Source organism: Cydia pomonella, chromosome 8 (assembly GCF_033807575.1).
Source record: "Cydia pomonella isolate Wapato2018A chromosome 8, ilCydPomo1, whole genome shotgun sequence".
NCBI classification, from domain to species: Eukaryota; Metazoa; Arthropoda; class Insecta; order Lepidoptera; family Tortricidae; genus Cydia; species Cydia pomonella.
In genome coordinates this window covers 6,649,236-6,672,451 of record NC_084710.1, presented here as the reverse complement: position 1 = coordinate 6,672,451, position 23,216 = coordinate 6,649,236, and the positions used below count along the sequence as shown (strand labels likewise).

Below are 23,216 nucleotides of genomic sequence, written 5' to 3'. Positions count from 1 at the left end.
TTAAACATTCAGCACTTTTTAAAACTTCGTGTCGTATTATAAATAAATAGTATTTCTTGTTTAGTTACACAGAGTTGGACCAAGCAATTTCTGCATTTTGTCGTCAGACTTGAAGAAATGCCACTTTTGACAGTCACGATTATATCACTTACAAATAAAGATGAAATTCATGACTTGTTATTACAATCAAATATGCCTCCTGGTGACTGCAAAGCGCTCTTTTTCAGCCCGCACTTATCTCATGGCTTACACAGAGAAAAAAGATTATCTGAGGGGGAATCCTTACTTTTGTACCCGTCGCAATTTCGCGCGGCGCGCCATATTTTCTGTTACCGTCTAATTTCCGTTTAATTATTTTTCTGGATTTACACCCCCTCTTAGTTGCGGGCGTTGCGTTTGGGGTTGGGGAGGTTAGTTGCGATCGCTCCACTGAGATGAGAAGACTGTATTTGTGTGTGAAGTGGATTTAAATTTGTCAACAAAAGCGTATTCCCACTTAAATAGAAGTTACACGTTTGCCAGTATGGTTAGTAAAAAGAACTTTATAAAACGGCTACATAAACGACAACTCAAACAGTTGAAAAGGAAAAATATGGCTATTTGTCAAAGGTATGTTTTTCAGAAAAAATGTTTTTATTATCAATTAATTGAAATGCGAGAACAGCTGCCAGACACCATTACCATCAAGCGGGCATCAGGCGTCGTGGGTATAAAAAATCTATAACAAATCGAAGGTACCCGTTCTGCCGTATTAAAACGATTGAGTACAAATTGCTTCACACATATTATCGCAGCCAATCAAAGTGCCCGGACGAAATCGTAAACACACGTGACGCTCAACTGACACGTTTGGTAGTAAAGCTGAAATGTCGCTGTGGTCACGTCTATCGTTTACGACGTATTCTTTGTTTTCAACCGACGTCTGTTAGTACATTTTAATGTTCAATATCCTAAGTTGATAACTTTGTGAATCCATATAGGTAATGTCCACATCACAGTAGTTTCCAGTTAAACATATTTAATCCTTCGTCACGTTAAGGTATTGGGACCGTGCGAAGTGCATGGTGGGGGTAAGTAAAGCGATCCCAGCGCATAAGGTGGTAAAAATTTGAACTAACTGCGGATAGCGTCTAACATTTCGTACAATTATATGGCTCGAAATGAAACTTTGACTTACGATTACTCCTGAAATATTCATTTAAATTGTATGGTGTAAGGGACCATTGTAATCTGTATGAAATGCTTAATATAACTAACGTATTTATTTTGATAATTGTTAATAATGTATCCATGTAGCTTTGCAAATGCCACGTATTACGTGATCTTTTTCTAGAAGTTAAGAATGGATATAGTAAGTTATCCTTAAAAGATAGACATTTAACATCGCGGACTTTTTTGTAGACCTATGAATGAGAAACAACCCCACCATACATAGCTCAAACGGATTAGGCAGCGTTTTCGTTTAAAGCTCCTAGCCAGCGTGATTTTTTCCGACAACATCGTTATATTTCAAACAATTTACACAAAACCTTAACAAGTTATATACTTAAACCTTCCTCAAGAATCACTCTATTGATAGATGAAAGTCGTATGAAAATCCGTTCAGTAGTTTTTAGTTTTGGAGTAGTTTTATAAGATGTAGTGAATTGACGTTTTCCCCTAGACTTGCGGACACTAGGTTGCGTAACAGTCGTGCACGCTCCCAATACTTAAAAAAAAAATTTTCCTATTCCGCATGTTTTACACTATAACCTATAACAAATATCCTAAAGTTGCAAGCACTACCAAGCTATCATATACAACAATTGAAAGGACACAAGAAAAATAAAAGTGCACGTAGTTTGTATGAACTTTACCTTTATCGTGACTCTACAATATCGAGTTCCACTCACAAAGAATATCATTGTAATTTTTAATTCTATGGCCAAATAAAAGTATCATAAATCGAAACCCAAACAAAAATTTTGGTACAAAACTGCCCTGGCGGCTACGTTTAATAAACCAGGCCACCCACCGCTATTCCGTGAAGTAATTACATTCGTGTTCCGTTAAGCTTCCTCCTCCCGCAAAATACCGTAAAACTGTACCTACTCAGTTGTAAAAGTTCTAAAAGTGTGATATTTAGATATGAAAAATGATATGGTTTTTATAGAAATCAATTCTAATTTAAATAAGTGTAAAAAAAAATCACCCCTATTTCTTTCAGTTGTATCCTTCCTACCACTGCAACATTTATCGAAAATATATGACACTTTACAATCTTTGTCACAAACGACTACAATATGATTTGGTTTTCTTGCTTTTTGCAAATTCATAAAAATATCCCTGAATTCCTAAAAAAATAAGCCTAAATGCCGCCTAGGTTCCTACCATTACCCCGCTCTCGTCCGTATAGTCAGTGCGGGGCAAGTCGTGTTGCTAGACGGACCTGTGCTGCGTGGCGCGTGCGAGCAAGCGAAATTATTTTTCTAAATTAAACTGCGTATTTTGTTTGAATAGTAGTTTGTAGAACAGACATACCCTTTTTTGTCAGTGGATTAGATAGTTTGTACATTTTTAATTATTATTGTTTTTATTTGTTATGTTTTAACGATTTATTTACATATGGACATAAAAAAATAGTGTATTCAAGATGGGTAGTACCCAGAGAAGAAAAAAACGTAATCTTAAGGAATATTACAAAAAAAAAGGACAAAATATAAACAAGTAAGTAAGTGTTTATCTATATTCATGGTTACTTATGATTTAAGTAGGCAGTACTTTCTATGGTACGCAGGTTTAAAAATATTTACTTAGATATATAAAGTACTCCTATTTATAAGTCATTTGCTGTAGGTCTTGCGAAGACAATAAATAATTATAAAAAAAAAACTTTCAGTGGTTACTTTACTATAAATCCATAGAAAAGTACCTACTAGTTGAATATTGGTAATGATAACACTTTTTTAATCTTATTACTCCACGGCGTATCTGTTTCGAACGCAGAGCTACCGCAGGGCGCTGCGAGCTCCATCTTTTGCAGCGGGTGCGGTGAGGGGTATAAGCTCCGCCCACACGCGCGAGGTCGTTAGCGTCGGGTGCAGTCTTAAGATCGTATATCGCCTGGTCAAAAGTGGGTCGTTTTGGGCACTTAGTAGAAACGGTCAGCGGCAGTGACCGTTCGCGGAACGGGAATGTCTGACAGTCAAACATATTTGGCAATACCATGAACGTCCTAGTTTTATAACTTTTTAGTTTTATAAGTTTGACGTTTATGCTGGAGTTTATGCATAAACGTCAAACTTATAAAACTAAAAAGTTATACACACGTTAATAAATAAATGTAGATACAATATTATAATCTTAAAAACTAAAAATCTCTTTAGCGACTAAACAGTCTTGCTGCGCCATCTGTTGTAGGATTCGGCAGATTCCCACGGAAACGAAATATCACACCCTTCGGCGAGAAGTCCGCCCTCGTGATGGTCTCCAGCAGCGGCCGCGGCACGCGCACCACGAACGAGCTGTTTTTTTGTTTTTATTCATTGGGTATTATAACTATCAGAAGATACGGATGTCAATAGAGCGGTTTCCACGTACAAATATGGATCATGAGGTTAATAAAAGATGATTATTTCATCCACTTACTAGTGTGACACTTCGCTCAAATATTTAATCTCAAAATATTGTGTTAAATCTGCGTAAGCGCACGTGTTACATGATCGCTGTGATGTTATCCTCACATAATGTCTGACGTTCATGCCATGATTTATCTTTTTCCTGACAACCCGTATCATTCAACGTGAATGATGAATATGATGATGTGTCAATACAGATTGTTTATTGCTATGGTTTACGTTGTTTTTTGCGTAAATGCTGTCACGTAGTAGGTATACAACACAACGTAGGACCATTTCTTAAAGTATATCAGTATAAGAATACTTACTAAAACTATGGTATAAATCGTATGTTTACCAGTATCAAACTCCCGATCTAGCCCCACCCCACAAAATAATCGCAATGCAATTGTACGGAGGTACCGGTACCTACAATCCCCAAAAAAGAGCGTACCTACTCCAATCCTAAATGGCAAACGCACTTGAAACCCCTCTGGTGTTGCAGGTGTCCATGGGCGACGGTAATTGATTACCATTGGGCGATTCGTTTGCTAGTTTACCTCCTATATAATAAAAAATGTAATAAACTTACTACCTAATCATATATAAGATCATAAAGGTTATATTCTATTCTTGTCAAATTATAATTAATTAGTACGATAGATTGTAGATACATTATACGCGATTTCCAAGTGATAATTTATGCGACAAAAGTCACTTTCTACCATTGTTATAGGGAAAGTGGAAGTGGTTTACATTAACTCACATATGAGTAATCGGTGTCAGACCGTCGCGTCGATATTTCGATCTCTTTTGCTGGAAACGTGTTGCAATCTTTTAAGTGTACATCACACTGAGGCGAAAGTAAGCACGAATTTGTACCAGTTTTCGCTTTGGAGAGCTCTGTTTCATAACGTCGGTAAAGATAACCTATAGAGTACGTGCCTATAGATCGACGACTGTCAAAGGACCAAATAATTGAGCGCCTTAAAATAAAAATAAACTAGCTTCGCACACTTTTGACCTACTTTCAGGCAATTCATATAGTCAGGCAAACACAATTTGTCAGTAAGTAAGAACATCAAAAACTATAATCATCCCTTTGTCTTTGCTTTGCTGTGCTAGTGCGTTAGACAAAGACGGTATGTGATTATCTCTATGTTTGATGAAATGAAACAGTCCCTGACCTGACCAAACTATAGTTACTAAATTGCTTGACTCACTGGAATCGCTAAGAATTAGAATTCGAAGAAAAATATTGGCTACAACGGCGACATGCCTTTGTGAGGGAAAAAGGCAGGTTATGAACTGGTTTCATCATAGTGTGCAGCTACCTTAAGCAGTCTGCCAGTGTGTTGTATACATAACGGAAATCTGAGGAAATGATTCAGGCGTCTCGGATGAGTATTATGTCTGACGCCGGTTTAACTTAATGAGTAACAGAGTGAGTTCAATCCAGGAGAAGGGTTAGAATTAGAACGTGAATCACACAACACAGATACTAAATAAACAATACATATTATAGTTACCGTCGCACTAAACTTATCCCAGGATACTACTCTGTTCGCTCTATATCTGAACTTACTTTTTACGCATTTTTTACGATGATGTGTAAACAGGGCTATAACCGCGAATATCGAAGTTCGCAAATTGCGGGCATCTTTCTTTGTCACTCTTTAATTGCGTTTTAATTGGAGTAAAAGAGAAAGACCCCGCAATTTGTGAATTTCGGTTCTTGCGGTAGGTCCTCAGGCCCAAATTGACGTTTTAAGACATCTATTTCAGTTTATATTCTATATTGGTACACAAAATGCATAGTGCTCCAGACATCAGATAGAAAAAATGTAAAACGGATATCAGATTAATAGTAACCGGAATAACCCCTCGTGTTATTTATCTTGCTTGTGACACACCTTCGAAATCGTGATAATGTTTATGTCTCATTGGTTCCGCAAGAGTTGGGTAACGAATCACTTTCACTGAATAATATCTAAAGCTCGAAGTGTTCGAGAAAGCTGCTGTACTAGACTTTAAATCAATTTAGATTTATCAGGCTAGCTAGGAATATTCCTAGCATTGATTGTGTTACTGCAGTTGGTAAATATCAAAAATACTGCATTACAGCGGGAAACATTATATTATACTTAATATATAAGGTGTAACAAAAATAGTGGCGATCCGTTTAAGGTATCGTGTTTTGATTAGGAAAAAGGGGAAGATTTTTTTTTTTGACGTGAACAATTTTTGTTCCATGCATGGAGGGTTAGCCGACTTGGACGATGTGCACCTGTCCCATAGTGTCTTTTTATAACGGGTCAAAAAAAATCTTTTACTCTTTCCTAATCAGAAAACGATACCGAATATATTTTTGTTAGACCTTGTTTGTATATGTAAATAAATTTCTTGATAATATGACTTTCTGTCAATTTTAATATAGAGCCTTGATAAGTTGCAAACTTACCAATTTTAAGAGGCCGATATCGATTGTAGTCCCAAAAATGTGAAATTGATAGATTTAGTCGACGAAATTGTACACCTTTTATTAACTGTTAGAAATAACAAGTACTGGTTTATATTAGCACGTCTTGTTATCTTCCATTTTAATCAATCCATTTTTAGAAGACAGACTTACTTAATTAGTAATGTTTTTTTTTCTGATGGACGTTTAGGGAAACGTGCGTGAAGCACTGATCTTAAAGCTCTTATTTGTAAATTTCGTAAAGTTTGGACTGATAAAAATGGTAATTTTGCATTACATGTATCCTGTACTTCAACGTTAATAAACTACATTTTTGTTATTATAAATTTGAAGTAGTGTAAATGAAAGTTAGACGAAATCAATTTTCTTAAGAAATTACTTTAAGACAAGTGGCAATTTCTCTGAAAATTTACTTAATTTCAACCTTATTTTGATACTTATACAGTTTACAAAATTTGCTTATAAATGATCACTATAATTTTTTGATGAATTTTTAACAACCGCCCCTTCTCATCATATTTACCGGTGCCGCACGCTCGCGTCCTTTAGTACCGCGGGAGCGCTTGTAGAGGTAGGAGCTATGCCGCTCGGCTCCGTTTGCTTCTCTAATCTGATTTGTAAGTATTATACTCCTAAAATTGGCATGATAGATAGATATGATTTGTCTCAATTTGTAGAGGGTCCTCACCAACCGTCTTACGAAACTACTTAGTTTTAGGCTCGTTTGAATCGTATCAACAAGAACTTGACACGAAATGGTACTCAGGGTCTGATGATGAAGCCGAAAGGTGGCCAAGAGTACTCGTCAACCAGGCCGTGAAACCACTTTGTGTTTGGGCTCGTTTTATTTGGCTAACAAGAGATGGTGTTCAGGGTATGATGATATTGATGATGAATCCAACAGGTGGTTAAAATTCAACCAGTACCAGAAACCAATTAATATTTAGGCTTTCTGTCTAATCTCTTATATGATGGATATATCGTGTATGATCGTATAGTTATCTTATTTCTAATAGCATTTTATAAATTTTGATTGCAGTTTAACCTTGTAACGAGAAATGGGGAAAAACAAACTATACCAATGTCTCAAAAACGAAAGCGACGGAACTATTCTGCTTTACAGAAAGCAAGAGAAACTTTCAGGTATCTATTAATATATACAGAACTTAAATATAAATTGTGCTTCTCCGTAATTTTTTCAGTTGTATTTGTCCTGTCTTAAATACCAATAAGGTGTTGGAGTAACTTTTCAACAATTTTGAGCATTTTACTGATCTGTTTGCAATAACAACCTTAAAAGATATCAATGAAATCTAGACACGCGGAAGCGTGTCCAGCCAAGTTCAAAGAAAAAGGAATTGGCGACGCAGCAACCGTGTGTATTATTACATGAAACATTTCGAGCTAATTTTGACCCCTTCACAACTTGAAACCTATTTAACTTACACACATAAAATGGCACATTAAGCTTAAGCCCCTTAGATTATCTGGGATACAAAATTTCATGAACGTAGCTCTAATGGTTATTGATAAATTACCTAACGTTTAAAAATCGGCATTTTTGTGACTGACTGACTTCAATCAAAAACCTAACCCACTTCCATGTGACCCAGAAACTTGAAATTTGGTATCATGGTAGACTATTAGGTGTATACTCGTATGTATAGAGGGAAGAATCTGAAAACTGAATATTATTAATAATTCGATGGAAAAAAATCATACAGGGTGAATACATTTTTCCACACTGTAAGTATATTATATATTTATCATCAGATATGAATTCATCAAGCATATACAACAACGATTACATACAAAATTTATCGAAACTTATTTTAACCCACCTAAAGTTCTAAAGTTATGCATAAGTAGCGAAAGTATCAATACTGTTTATGGCGGTCACGTTGTTTCGTGCCCACTTCGGGTAGGGGCCGGCGTTCGGTTACTGTGTAAAAGTCGTATCTATGCGAGTTTTAAAATCGATACCGGGCTCTTTAGTGTTTTTGTGCTAATTTTACCTAATAACTTTTTGCAGTCAGAGTCATTATTACGAGGAATTTAAGGCTAATGAAAATGGCAAACAACATAAATTGTATGCTGGCTCCAATATAAGTCACATGACCATAAGTTATTGATGTTCCAATCGCGTGACCACCTCAACGACTGGCTCGTTTAAGCTTCATTTAGACGGTTCATGAACTAGCGTGCGATTTTTGTTACATTGCGGGATTTGGTATGAGTGGTGGGGGGAACTGACAGAACGGGATAGTCTTATGTATCTTTCATTAGGAGTAGCAGACAAAGCGTTATTATTGTTTGTCCTTGTCACAGTTTATTTTATTTATTCCACACCGTAAATTTTAGTATGGTTTCCATAAATCCATACTTTATGGTGGGCAACAAATAACCCGACCAAATTACGTAGTTTGTTTTTGGTATGTCGTCAGGAGTGTTAAAACGTGTTATTAATTTTGTCGCATTGCGTATGTTCTATCCCTCACGGGCCCACGCGTTTAGCACATCGATCTATACGATCCTACCATCTATGGGTTTGTTTAGTCGTTTGACTGAAATCATTGTACTTAAACCGTCTCAATGATTCTTTATAAAGTGCGACTCATATCAAAAGGCTGGATCCAGATCCGTTCAGACGTGTCCCACTAAAGTCAAAGAAATTGGAACCTTATATACAGCAGTTACATTTTATATTAATATTTTATTGTTTTTTTTTTTTATATAAGATCATCTTGTATTATTTATTACTTGTAATGTAAGCAATTCTGAGCTATCATGTAGGTAGCTAAATAAAGTTATTTTATTTATGTATTTTTAAAAAGGGGCAGTGGCAGGCAATCCATTGCCCGCTACCTTTGTCGCTGCCATTTCAAAGTGTAATGTAAGTCCTGTGAGGAAGGTTCAAATTCCTTTGACTCCAGCCGTTTAACAGTGACATGAGCGTTGTATCAATATCGCAGGGTCAAGGTCAAGGCTGACCCATCAGAACCCATGCTTTCGAAAGAAGATAATTTATATTACTATCTACTGTTTCTCAAATTTCGAAAATATAGACATTAGTGATTAGAATATCATTGTTTTACTTACCATAAATGTAAGTATTTTTATGTATATTAATATGTATACCTACCACAGACATATTTCAATAGACTGCGCAAACGCTGAGTTTTGAGAGGATAACGCTCTCCGCTGTTTTAGACCGTAAACCATTACTTTCTAGAGTTTATTTCTCCTAAATGAGTCAATAATGAAAAAATATATATGAATCTTCATTTTATGCACATCACCCTTAAAGTTAGATTTTTCCTGTGACTTTATAGTTTCTCCGTAAACTAAAGTAAAATTTTTTTAAGGTTGCAATAGCGGTCATTGACTTGACCCCTAACCCGAAATCGTAATTTTCTAGCGATAAATCATCTATCTATACAAAACTGTCGCAAAAAATTCATCGCTTGTGTATCATAATACAGGGTAGGATGGAGCCAAGAGCTCATTAGGTGCGTACGGGTGTCATTGCAAGTGTTAATTTAATGATAATATGTCATTTTTACATTCAAAAATAAATCTTAAATACGTTTAAGTCTGTTTGTTTATTTCTACATGGAGATGAAGTAATTTTTAATAATAAAAACATCAACTGAGCACTAACACCGCCGGCAGTACCCGCTAACTACTCAGCTATCCGCGGCCGGCGATACCACAGCCTTACATTTTATGAGTGTCGAGAGTCAGGGGTGGGGCACACTCGGTCTTGTCTTTTAATTATATTATTTATTATATTTATTTTACTTTTCCAGTATCGTCTGGCGTCAAGGCAATTTAAACCTTTTTATCTAAACCTACCTAATGTTATTTCAAAGACAACGTGGAGCCAATAACCAGATAATGGAAAATAACATTTTGAACTAGACACAAAAATATGAATAACAATATATGCATTTAGAAAGCGGGCCGGCACTGCATCTACAGGGATTATCTTTTACTACTTAGTACAAACGTACAATGTAGCATTGACAAGTTATTGTAATTAGTATGTTCATGCACAAGTAATAAACTTGAAACTTCTTTGACAAAAACAAGTAGTTACTTTATCTGCGCTATCTTGTTTACGTCTTATCTTCCCATTAGACGTGGTGTTTTTGAAAACTCCCCCGACAGGTAAACCAAAATGCAATTAGAACCATTCGATAATTGTTCGTGGTACGTGGTGGTGTTATACGCTTTTAGTTGTGATACTTATTTATATATTGAAGACTACCAGCTTATTTTTCTCTGTCTGTATCGGTGTAGGTACTTCGGAACCTAACTAGTGGGTGCTAGTGGTCCTTGGAGTATGTCTCACTTTTTTGTCTAGTCGCGAAAGTGTTAACCAATAAATGTTATAACTGCCTATACCTACACGGAAATGTAAAAATTGTTTGTTTACTTTTATTTGAATACCTAAACATATAGAGTATGGTTACGTTTTACTTTTTTATGTTCGATGGCTAAACAATAAAATATATAAATATTTTTCAAATACTTACCTTAATTCCTTTTTCTGTTCTATGAAAGAGTACTAATAAAATCACAACTCTATTATTTTAGGTTTGCGATTTCTGCTCCCAGTACTATGAAACACAAGGGATGACATTTTTGCGACAGTTTTGTATAGATAGATTATTTATCGCTAGAAAATTACGATTTCGGGATAAAGGTCAAGTCAATGGCCGCTATTGCAACCTTAAAAAATTTTTACTTACGACATGCCATTTTGCGGCTTGTATTCCTGCTATACGGCTATCTAGAATAAAATCATTTTTCAACTAAAAAAAGCGAAGTCTGTAGGGCTAACATGGTCGGCTCTTTATCATTTATTACCATGCCTGTCACGTTCTAACAAGTATGTAAGTGCGAAAGTGCCGGGCATAGTGACAAGTGATAAAAATGGGACCATGCTGCCGTCGCAGGTGTGGTGTATAGTATAATGCGCTATTTTGTAACCGTCATTACCAGGGCCCGTACATTTCATGCCATTGACGTAAAAATGACGTAATTTTACTACAGATTTAGATACTTATTGACGCGTACAAAAATAAATACTTGTTACGTAAAATACATTGTTAAAAATCAAAAATGTCTAATATTTGATAACTAATAATCTATTATTTAGTTGAGTGACAATAAGATGAAAGTCAGTTAGACTTTTCTGTACTGATTGTAAAGTATCTATATTTGTTATTCAGTTAACTAAAGAGGTTGACAAATGAATAATTATTACGAATATACTAATTGGAATCATACTCTATGTAGCGTAACGTCATTTTTCCGTCAACGGCATGAAATGTACGGGCTCTGGTCATTACAGACTTGTACAAGGATTTCATTCATTATTTTCTAGTAAGTATGTATACCTAGTCCTTGAATTCGTTTTCTGCTTGATAGAAACACGCTGGCAAATTTTTTCTCGATAGAGATTTGCTAACAATTGTGTTTTTTCATCATTTTAGAAGTACTACAGCGAAAATTAATATGAAACTTACTTCATTCGACAGCTTTTAAGTAAATTAAAGTTTTTGTTTATCCTTTTATTGATATGTTAATTATTTCATTCATTCATTCATTGTCTACCAAATGTGCCCACTTCTCACCCCAGTCGCCACTGTCGCCAGTACGCCCGTGACCACAGTCAGCGTCGGACCTGTGTTACTTTAGCCGACGTTTCATAAAATGGGTAATCACAGTATGAAAAAAACTAAACGCAAAAAGGCACGGCTACGTGAACTACGAGAGCATATAAAGAATATAAGGTGTCATAAACAGTAAGTATTATATAGGTACATAGATTTATAAAAAATAATTCTCGCCGTATATTTGATTGTATTTACACGTGATTTAAATAAGTAGTAATACTCGTAGTACATTGTGCAACGAGGGGGGTAACTGAAATATAGCAAGTGAGTGTCTATAGATTGTGAGGCTTATTCTTAAGGCAGAAGGGCTGCAACTTGTATGGGAACCGCGCGCCGACGTTACAGTTGGCGTGCAGTCGGTTAATAGCTATAAATATTCCTAGCATTGATTGATACATTTCAAAAATCCAAGCATCAACATTGACTACAACATTTACCTACGCAATACTACAGAGCGCGCAGACTGCATTGCAGAAGAAAACATTACACATACTTAAAATTATATGTAAATGTCTTGATTTTATGACCTAATTCCTGGATTTGACAGCCTTGAAAAATGTAAATTTGTCAACATAAACAATAACTTTTTGCAGTCATTACGAGGAATATAAGGCTACCTAATGAAAATGTCAAACCATATTAAAATATTGGCTAAAAGTCACATGACCATAAACAATTCATGTTCGCGTGACCATCTTGACCACTGGCTCCTTCGTAAGGAACGACTCGCATCAAACGGCTGGGGCCGGATGGCGAACCACGTTCGACCGGTTACCTCTCTGTCTCACTTGTAAATTCGTACGTAAGTGTGACAGGGAGGAAACACGTCGAACGTGGTTGGACACCTCATACTTGAGCCACAAGAATTAGAACCTTCTCTTTACAACTGTAACGATCGAAACGAACTGTTACGATCTACAATGTAACTGGTATAAGGCAAGCTTTGGTGTTGCCATTTAAGATGACGCATCGTAAATTTTGGCAGCAGAGTATCTCAATTTATCTCAGCAATCACAAAATTCATAAAAAAAAAAATTATTTGGGAAAACTGGTTATTCTATTCATGGCATCGAATTCATTTCTGTATGTAGTTGCCGTTACACGATTGGTGAACTTTTATAGCAGAAAATATCGTATCAAATATGCCTCTTTTTAAACAAATATTTTAATTAAATAGGCAAATGGGACTGATTCTAGCTTCTAAATTTTCCATGTAGATTAGTCTAAACACGCACTCCAATACTGTAGTTGTAATTTTTCGATTAATAATTGTTTTATTACTTTAAACGGTAAAACGCTTTTTTCCGCACACGACCTTAGAATAAGCTAGCGCGCGAGCGTTTTCGTATAAAATCAGTCCCCCTTCCAATCCGCCGCGGCGCGGGCATCATCAGCGTGAGACGTTTGTTGTGTGCCCACACGACTGCCGTAAAAAGTTTATGCGTGAGATAAATAACAGTGTATAAAATGGGGAAAAAAGCCATTAAAATGAGTAAAAGGAAAATAAAAGCTAACATAAGTGAGCACTGTAAGAATATGGTTAAGAAAAGGTGAGCAATTATCATTTATCACACCGTCTAATTAGACGTAATTTTTTAAAGGATTTTGTCAAAAAGTTTAGACTAAGGGAAAACCGCTGAATTTCGCGAGGATAAATCTCTCCATCTGCAGTTCATAATTAACGCGCTGTTTTTGGCTGTAAACTTTATTTCTTCCTAATGATTCAATAAAAACTATTTAACAAAATATACATCATGAATGTTCATTTTATGTACAACTTATTTAACGTTTGATTTTTCCTGTGATTTATAGTATCTCTGTAAAAAATAAAATTACGACTTGCAGTTTTGTCGCTTGTATTTCTACTAAACGGCTTTCTCGATAAAAATCATTTTTAAACTGAAAAAAATGCTTTTACAGGCACTACAAATATAACGTAGCTAATGTTAATTGTTTAATTATTTCTCAAGTAATCGAACATTATTCAACATTTCGTGCGCATGGCCAGCAGTCCTGTGCTAGCTTTGAGACGAGGAGTGTCGCTCCTCGCTCCGTGCCTCTTTTACACTTGTGTCTTCTGCTCGGTCGAAGTGCAATAATATCAGATTTATTGTGGCTAAAGACCATAACTACAGAGGGTTGATTTGGTTGTGGCACTGACGTGATTACACGGATTAAATAACGCATAGACGTTTTAATGTTTCAAGTAAATGTAGTGTTATCATAACTAACTAACTAACTGCTTTGGCTCAGCGATCCAAAAAGAATCTTGGCCTCCGAGTGTTATCATATCAGTGTGAATTTATGAAAATTGTATTGTGTTCAGATAATGTTATACGAGTAAGTTATATCAATAAGTGAAAATGGGGAGACTAAAGAAATCAAGAAAAAATGCAGCACAAAAGGCTCTGAAAATGATACTTGTCTTGTAAGTACGCTTATATATACATATTATAATATTAAATATATTTTGTATAGAGAAATTTGAATGCTAACTAGAAATAGATCGAATGAGTCTCCATGCATGTTTGAGAAAAATCGATTTAATAAAAAAATGTTTTTTAATTCCACATGTGCGGAAATATTGCCATTTAGTCCGTAATCCAAAACATCACGTTGTGGTGATTTAGTCATACGGCCGCAATATATTCTCATATAACATTGCCGGTTTAGGCCGGTACAATGCCGGTTGAGTAAGCAGGATATTATAAATGTGCTATCCATACCACGGCAACAAAAGGAATAAAATAGTCGTCCGTACCTCGTATCGTATTTTTTACTACTTGCAATATTAGTTTCGTAAATTACATATTCTTAGTGTTATTCGGAAATCACCCATAATTACACTATTACAGAATTAATTTTCTGAGATACGACTCTTTATTTTACAATATGTTTCATTTTTCATTCAAGATTGCAGCGTAAAAAATCATATTTATTCAACAAATAATAACGTACTTAAAAGTTAATTTCTTAACCTAGGTAGGTTACATTTTTTACCGTCATTCTAAAGCCTAAAAAATTCGTTTTCTTGGGAGCCTTTTTCAAATTTTGCAGTGAGACGTGTCGTTTCGGTTCTCAATTTTGCAGCAAACAAGTATCATTTGGGCCATATTTTTTTTCAATTCAATACACCATATCTTGTACGAGGGGCTGAAATGATTTAAAATCTAAATCTCATTTAAAAAAATATATAAAATACCTTCTGCGAGTACCCCATTTTTTTGGTGAAAAGATTGTTACATTACATTATGTATTTTTCCAGAAAACTCTACTTATATTTTGCCCCCAGAAAATATTAAAGCAAACTATAACTTTATGTTTATGAAAAATACTATTCCTGCTGTAGCCGTTGCCATCAATATATTTTATAAATCACGCTGCGCGCTCAGTCTTCGCCGAGCGCGCTTAGAGGACGGACTCTGCGTTCGATCGTCCGGCGTGCGTTTCGTTCGCGATATAGATAGTTCCGAGTAGTCTGTATACTGAGCCAATAATTTAAACCAGTAAGTACATTTTTTACATCATATTTAACAACCGAATTTCGCTTACGTAATAGATTTCTTGTTTAACTAGAATTCTCATTGGGGTTTAAGTTATTACATATTTTTATTTTTGACCTCGATGAGGCCCAGGGTGTCATGATGGAGTCAGGAACTGGTTATCAGAACTCCTAATTCACCCAACGTAACTCCATCTTCTTCGGGCTCATTATATTTGCCCTGTCTAGGGTCTAGAAGTTGGTCGCCAGGACTCCTAATCCACTCAGCATAGGTCCACTGTATTTAGGCTTATAGATTTGACCTGACAAGAACTATCGATCTAGATAAGGTCTAGGATCTTAGTCAGAGAGCTTTATATTAGCAAATTGATTAGTTACTTATTTGTATAAACGATTTATTTTTATTTTTAGGTAGGTATTTTCTTAGAATAGACCGTGAGCATTTGACTATGGGCAGAAAACGTAAGAACCAAACTTATGGAAAAGTGAAACGCAAATCTGTGGCGGCCATAATAAAAAAGAAGAAGCAAATGGAAATGTAAGTATTTATGCACTCTTTAGTTATGTATATTAGACAGTGACATATTATAAGAATTAATCATGATACTTCTTGCAGGTGTAATGTGGATTTAACGACTCCAAAGCCGAATAGGTATTTATTATTATTTTAACATGCCTACTATTTTAACTATGTATTTAATTATTTTTCATCACACTTGTTCGAAAAAGATCTTATTTCACCAATTTCACAAAGGCCGATATTATTTTGATTTAAACCAACACGATTTTCATTCATAAATAAACAATAATAATAATAAACGTAAGCAATTAAGTCCCGATTTAGTTTAAAAATTATGAAATGCCTATATTGTTCCCACGGGAGTTATGGACTGTGAAAAAAAAAGCTTTAACTCCCCAGGGAGTCCTTTTTTATTATGTCACTTATTCATACAAACCAAGTAACATAAATGAGTTCTACTTTTAAAATACTGACGTTTATAATTTAATACTTTTATTTATGTTTCAAATTATTTGATTTGATTCATTTAACAGCTGTTTAAAATATTTTACATAATTTTTAATTGTGGCTGAATGCCGAATAGGCCTTCGATGCCTGTCAAGAAATTACAAAATGGCGGACGAATGATTGATATGTCACCTTATTTAAGAATTATTTCGCTTACAACTTAGATTTTTCTTCGCAAGTGTGATGAAAAACATTATGTGTAACTCCGGGGATAAGAATGTTGCAAACTCGGCTGTCGGGAATTACCACCCTTGTATCCAAAATTTCACTTACCCCCCTCGTTGCACAATGTACTATAACTTCTGATGTTTTTGACGTGATTTGATCTTATGTATGAATTTATCACAGTAATTCCAATGCAGAGGTGAACCTGAACAGTCCTTATTATTTTACTCGTCTTTGGGTAGGTATACGTATGTATATTTCCTTAACACATAGATACACTCTATTTACTTCTACCATGCATATTAAAATGAAATAATGATTGCCCATATTACACTTAAAATAATGTTGCTTGCTATGGAAATTGAAAACTATATTAATATAAATATTTAAATGAACCGCATCGAGGGCGCAAAACGTAATCTCGTTTGGGGCCAGCCCTTCTCTCTACGCTCCCCAACTCACCCCACCTGTTGAAAACTCTTGCTGCAAATCAATAGTTAAGTCTGCCTGGCGTAACCTAGAAAAGTCCTTTATATTTGAGAGAAAAAAGCTGCTTACAAAGCGTAACTTCATATAATTTTAGTAAGTACTTATGATTATGACCAAGCTAACTCTGTCATTTTCAATGCCAAAGTTGGGAAATGTCATCAGGAATGTCAAATTTATATGAAAATATGACGTTTGAAACGACTCTCCCTCACTATGTTCTATCCAAGTGCTAGCCTTTAAGGCGCAGGGTAGGGCAAGGCATTCTCCATAGTCTCCATACAAACCTTGTGCAAGTTTTATTCGTTAGCTTTGGCACTACAGCATTTAATTTCATTTTTAGTATTTTATTTTAAGTTTAGTATTATTTATTTTTAGATTTAGTTTTTAAGTTTTATAGTGTATTCTACAAATTGTATAGTCATGTTAATCAATAAACTACTTATAAAATTTCATTTTTTGCTTGTATATAAAAAAGAATTAAGAAAAAATACTACATCAAGCTCTATCTAACAGAAAAATAAGCATATTTAGCAAAAATAACAACTGTAGCGCAAACACAAACGAGGAAAAACGCGCACAAAGTTTGTATGGAAAGAGCTTGCCCTACCCTTCGCCTTAAGTTCATAAATTATTATATTTGTATCTAAGTTACATAATGCTTCCTCCAAATGTTTCTAAGGAAACTAACCTAACAAAGCAACATCTCCAGTAAACGACGAAATAAGTTTTTGGCAAAATTTCATTTTTAGTCCGTTAAGAGTTTACCCCTGTTATATCAATTTTTGTTTTTTTTTTTTTTATATTTAATGTCTATAAAAATAGGTACAAAGTTCTCTGTTTTCAAAAATGGATTTGGCTCTTAGCCAACGTTTTGGTACTTTTATCGCTGACTGTACTTTTCTTACCCCAAACACAATTAGATTGCGTTTCATCACAGAGTTATTATGGCTTCTTCCTGTCTCCATCGTCAGATCAGCTCGATGGTAACATAAGACATATTACATTGTCACACGACTTACATAATTAAGTATGTACCTATGCAAATTTTTGACTCAATCGGAAATCGGGAAATGAGTCAATTTAGCTTTCAATATTTGACCCACACTAACACACTATAAGCGGCACTTGCACCATCCCACTAACCCGGGTTTAACTGGCAAAGTGTTAAATTGTACAGGTAACCATTGTACCTCCAGGTTTAACCGGTAAACTCCGGGTTAGTGGGATCGTGCAAGTGGCTCTAACTACTTAACGTGACTTAACTAACCAACTAACATACAAACTAATAAGGCAAATTAAATAAAAGCTTGTAAAAAAGGTTGTTGTTGCTATTTTTTACTTACTTTAATGCCTACTTATAAACTTTATAGAGCGTAGGATAGGTCAGTTTGGGCAGGTAAAGCTATTATTATTAATAGACACATGTTATAAAAAAAAGATTGTATTCGGACGCATAACTAGGTATCAGAATGACGCCTTCCTGACGCTTTGTAGTAGGTAAGTACCCCATTGCCTAGTAAAACATGTAAAGAATAATACGCACAAGCATAGCACGAGTACGCATGTGTGCGGCACTTCCGTCACAGCTGTCGGCGCCGGCGCAATGAGGTCATTGAGTTACTACTCCGATACAACTGTCAGAGATGTGTTAAATTAAAGAATATTATTTTCCCATACACACTATTTATCTCATATGAGTATAGTACTCCTCCGAATGTTTATTTAGTTGCAATTATGTAATGGGCTACCAAGGGGAATTCGCTGTTTTTACGTCCCTAAGTATAGCATGCTTGAACGTTATTTAAACAATAACGTTCTGTATGCAATACGAGTATTTTAGCTTGGTTCTTTAATTGAATCAAAGGTACTGATATTTAAAAAAAAGATATCGTGGCATTCGATTTTATCCCGTGAACCCTTTTCTCCAGCTAAAATCCTTATAAACTTCCTTAGTATCCAACGCTTAGACATGAAACTTTAACTAACAGTGTATAATGATGTAAACTACAATGACATTTACCGATTTTTCAATTAAATAATTATATAAATAGTTTTTGAGATTTCGATACTATTCAACTTCGTGGGTTTCCCCCTTCCCCGGCTCATGGGTGTTTTGCGCGAGCGACGAGGGGCCGAGGGGCAGTCGCGTCTTGGCTGTTGGACGGCGAACCTGTGTAATTCGCGCGCACAATTATTGTCTAATAAAATTGAGTGAGCGAAAGGTCTACTAATTTGCTTGTGCGAATTCAAGATGCCGAAATTTCCAAAATTGAAACGTTTACAACGACAAAGGCTCATGGAAATAAAAGCGTACGTACTTACTTTCATATTTTTCATCATACTCGTAATTTTATATCTGCATTATACTTTTGTTATAACGATACAAAATAACATATATTTGTTGTAAAAATAATATTATCTCGATGACTCTAAACAAGTAAAAAGAAGATCAACATTTTTACTAATAATCCACAGTTTTTTTCTTTATTATTCCTTACCTGATATTTACTAGATGGCGGTTACGCGCGTACATACGTAAAGTTGTGTGTGTGTTCACTTATCTCTGTTACCTGTCCTGGCTAGTTAATTTAGATGTCTGGAGATGATTACTTACCTGAAAAATAAAGATGCTTAAATTAGAACATGGGATTTTTATTTTGCTCCATAGGTACCTATATATTCACTAAATATAAATACTTATTACATTACTTTTGATTGGACTATGGATACTAAACTTGTAATCTGGCGTCTCTGGAGGCGATGTTTGTTTCATTGGCACCTTTAGAATCTACTGGAATTACAATTAAAACTTTAGGCAAACGTAAAAATTAGGTTTATAAAATACATATTTTAAATTGTGTTTTTTTGTTCCAGGAAGGCGGCATTTCGACCTAAAACCCTAGCATTCCTATGTAAAAGAGTAATCATTAAGTAAGATATACGTTTTATACAATTATTTCATAGTTATTATTTGTTTACAGTTTAATATTTTTCAAAACACCATCTCGTTGAATAATAATAACGCTCTTTACCCAGTTTTATTTGAAATTATGTTTGTTTAACTAGTTCATTCTTTATTATAAAATCCAAATACATATACTTAATGGCTTTGTATTTTTTTTAATCTTATTCTTTTTCTTACAGATACAAACTCCAACCCGAGAAAAAGAAGTTTACAACTCCTGAGACATTTTCCGTTGTTGGTGGAAAGTAAGTCGCAAAGTATTATTTTGTTTTATGTACCTGGGCATTTTCACTTAAAACTGTACCATTTTACTTTTCTCTTTGTTTCAATCACTAGTCCTCGTGATTCTGAGTCGAAATAACCCAAAAGTGGTTTACAGAAAACCCCCACCTAGAGTCAGACCAAGATAAATTGGTAGCGATTTTGATAGCCCAGCCTGTGCACGTGTTAAGTAAACGTCATAATTTCGTAGAAGTTTGACGTTTAAAATAATACTTGCACTGTCTTTGCTGCCAAAATCGCTGCCAACTTATCTTGTTCTGACTCTACTCTATTTTTATCCTGTTTTATTTTTAATCTGGGTTTTTACTTACAGACCTTTAAGAAAGAGATCAGTAAAACCACCACCAGCAAAGAAAGAAAAGAAAGGGTATGTATATGTTGCGGTCAAATATGATTAACAAGTCCACGGTTTTAAAATTATAAGTATTTTTTTTTTTTTTTTTTTTTAATAGCCTATTTGTGTGTCCCACTGCTGGGCAAAGGCCTCCCCTCTAGCTTTCCAATCCTCCCTGTGCTGAGCAAGGTCCCGCCAGTCCCGCTGAAACGCATCCAAGTCGTCCCGCCATCTCTTTCTCGGTCTGCCTCTGCCACGACTACACCGGGGATGCCAGCTAGTGGCAATTTTAGCCCATCTGTCATCATTCATCCGGCAGACATGTCCAGCCCAGTCCCACTTAAGCCTGGCGGTCTTCATCCCAACATCGACGACACGGGTTTTGGAGCGAAGCTCTGTGTTCCTCACCCTGTCTGATCTTCGGATACCCAGGATACTCCGCTCCATTGCTCTTTGACAAACCTTGAGCCGTGATTTTTGCGCCTCAGTTAATGACCAGGTTTGGGCACCATAGGTGAGGATGGGTAAGATGCACATGTCGACGAGCTTGCGCTTTAGTGCAATTGGGAGTTTACCTTTCATGAGTTCCTTCATAGACCAAAAGCTCCGCCAGGCGTTTTCGATCCTTCTATCAATCTCCTTGTCCTGGCGATCTGTGAAGGAGACTATCTGGCCTAGATAAGTATACTCGTCGACATATTGCAAAATGTTAATTATAAGTATAGATAATAGATATACTAAATATGTAGTTCTTTTGTTGCAGAAAAAATCCAGAAAGCCTAGTGGCGCTTTGCCAAATTGTCATACAAGAGTAAGTTTTTACAAGCATTCGTTTGGTGTTATTGCTCTGCGTGTACAGTTTGTCAATATCACTAACATTATTTTTCTTTCTGACAGATACAATCTTTTACCTCAATGCGAAGAGACTGAACAACCGGCATCTAACCAATTACTAATTAAAAAGTAAGTTGGTTTAATTAGCTGTTTCATCAGATCTAATTTATAACGTTTATTGACTTCTTATGAAATATTTTCAAATTGTTTAGAAACGCACCTTCGAGAAAACGGGGAAGACCGCGGAAGCCAGAATCAACTAAGCCAATTAGGGAAACAAAACAAAAAAAGAGGGGAAGACCACGTAAAGATCAGATAGCTTCAAATGAATATGGCGAACCTTCCATTAATTACTCGACTTTTCTAGCACAATCACAGGATATAAGGTATGAGACGATAAAGTTAATTTTAAAACATATTTAAATACAGGTCTTGCGTCAAAACGTCGTAAATAAAAGTAACAAAATAAATTCACGATAGATCCGGTTTTAAATGTGTTCAAAACGCAGAAGCTTTACAACTTAATAATGCCGGAAGCATAAATTGTATACAATATATTTCCTTCTCTTTCTTACTAACATAAATTTACCGGTTACAGAAACATTAAAGTAGAACAAGACCTCTTCTTGGACCGGCCTCCTGAAGACGTAAGTATTTTTTTTTTAAGTATAGTTATTATTTTACTAATAATTCTTTGTATATATACTCGTATTTACAAACGTTGCTTTTGCTTGTATATGTTTTGTAAAGTACAATTCATAAAATACCTACATTGCTAAGCTCGTTTGCTTGTAATCCAGCTCAAGATTTATAGCTTTTGTAATCGCATTAAGATTACCTTCTCTATAAGATCTAGCTTTTTAATAATATTACTTCTAATTGCTATTGATTGAAACACGTTTTTAGTCAATGATATTATTCTTATATTTTATTTTTCACAGGATCCTTTACAACAAGGTGAAGATGAATACACAATTTTGATAAAAGAAGAACCCATCGACATTGAACATGATGAACTTGCTGGGCGTGTTCCCATCACTATCGATGTTCCTCAGGCTACAGCTCAAGGAATAGTCATAAACCCAATGGCCCAAGTAGAGGTACCTGGTCCTTATGGCCGGATAACAGAGCCAAAAAATATGACCGTAGTCATGGATGAATACCAGATATTTGCCAACAGTGTAGCTGAACAATTACGAGCATTGCCTCCTAATAGAGCACTACTGCTGCAACTTGATATTCAATCTATGATCGATAATGAAAAACAGCTTATTGGACATGAAAGTTAATGTGATACGTGTAAAAAAATACATGTGATATCATAGTTTATTAATACTGACAGTGCTCAAAGACTGATTATATTATTAGACTGGTTAACTTTCATCAGTGATTAATATTATTATTGCATTTCTTCAAGTGTCCCCATTTATATTTTAAGTGCATTGTGATACTCTTTGTTTTATATCTTTAAGTTTTTGTATTGTGTAGCTAAAGAACTTTTCTTTTTTCTAAGGAAAAGAAGATATCGACACTAAAATAATTGCATTGTCATTTGTGTTAAATGATCACTATGATCAGGTGTCGGCCATGTAAAGTAAATATTGTCAGAGTGATTTTGTTCAGTTATTTAAGAAAATAGCGTGCATTCAAAATGTTCGTTGTATTCTTGACTGCCAAAATGGTTTACAGAATACATGATTTTAAATTTAGTAACATGTTTTTTATTGCACCTACCCAATGTTACTGTCGTCCAATAAGATAATCAGTTAACTGGAATTACAAACAAGTTGTAATTAATCTTTGAACTACCTACTAATAGATAAACAGGCAAATAGCTAAGGTACACTCCTCGGTATATA

At 35.2% G+C, this 23,216-nt stretch overlaps 2 protein-coding genes across 10 annotated transcripts in view; one reads left to right on the top strand and one right to left on the bottom strand.

Moving 5' to 3' along the window:
• Positions 1-23,216, bottom strand: part of LOC133520442 (uncharacterized) — a 307,562-nt gene that overhangs the window by 40,596 nt on the left and 243,750 nt on the right. The window lies entirely within an intron of this gene.
• LOC133520439 (uncharacterized) lies at positions 1,726-23,066 on the top strand. 7 transcript variants are annotated; one of them, XM_061854845.1, is made up of 11 exons: positions 14,272-15,265; positions 15,673-15,799; positions 15,878-15,913; positions 19,817-19,873; positions 20,087-20,152; positions 20,503-20,556; positions 21,287-21,334; positions 21,421-21,486; positions 21,570-21,743; positions 21,956-22,004; positions 22,299-23,066. In XM_061854845.1, exons 2-11 carry the CDS (start codon positions 15,711-15,713, stop codon positions 22,644-22,646), a joined length of 987 nt encoding a protein of 328 aa, XP_061710829.1. In that variant the 5' UTR covers positions 14,272-15,265; positions 15,673-15,710; the 3' UTR covers positions 22,647-23,066. The 7 variants fall into 7 exon arrangements, with proteins under 7 accessions (XP_061710833.1, XP_061710835.1, XP_061710830.1 ...); XM_061854851.1 differs by lacking the exons at positions 14,272-15,265; positions 15,673-15,799; positions 15,878-15,913 and adding exons at positions 6,300-6,692; positions 7,115-7,218; XM_061854849.1 differs by lacking the exons at positions 14,272-15,265; positions 15,673-15,799; positions 15,878-15,913 and adding an exon at positions 1,726-2,706.

Bases quoted from the DNA above. Each gene is read 5' to 3' on its own strand.
- LOC133520439 (XM_061854845.1), top strand. From the start codon at position 15,711: ATGGGCAGAAAACGTAAGAACCAAACTTATGGAAAAGTGAAACGCAAA. The intron at 19,874-20,086 runs GTAAGATATACG...TTTTTCTTACAG, and splicing joins TGTAAAAGAGTAATCATTAA to ATACAAACTCCAACCCGAGA. The intron at 22,005-22,298 runs GTAAGTATTTTT...TATTTTTCACAG, and splicing joins TGGACCGGCCTCCTGAAGAC to GATCCTTTACAACAAGGTGA.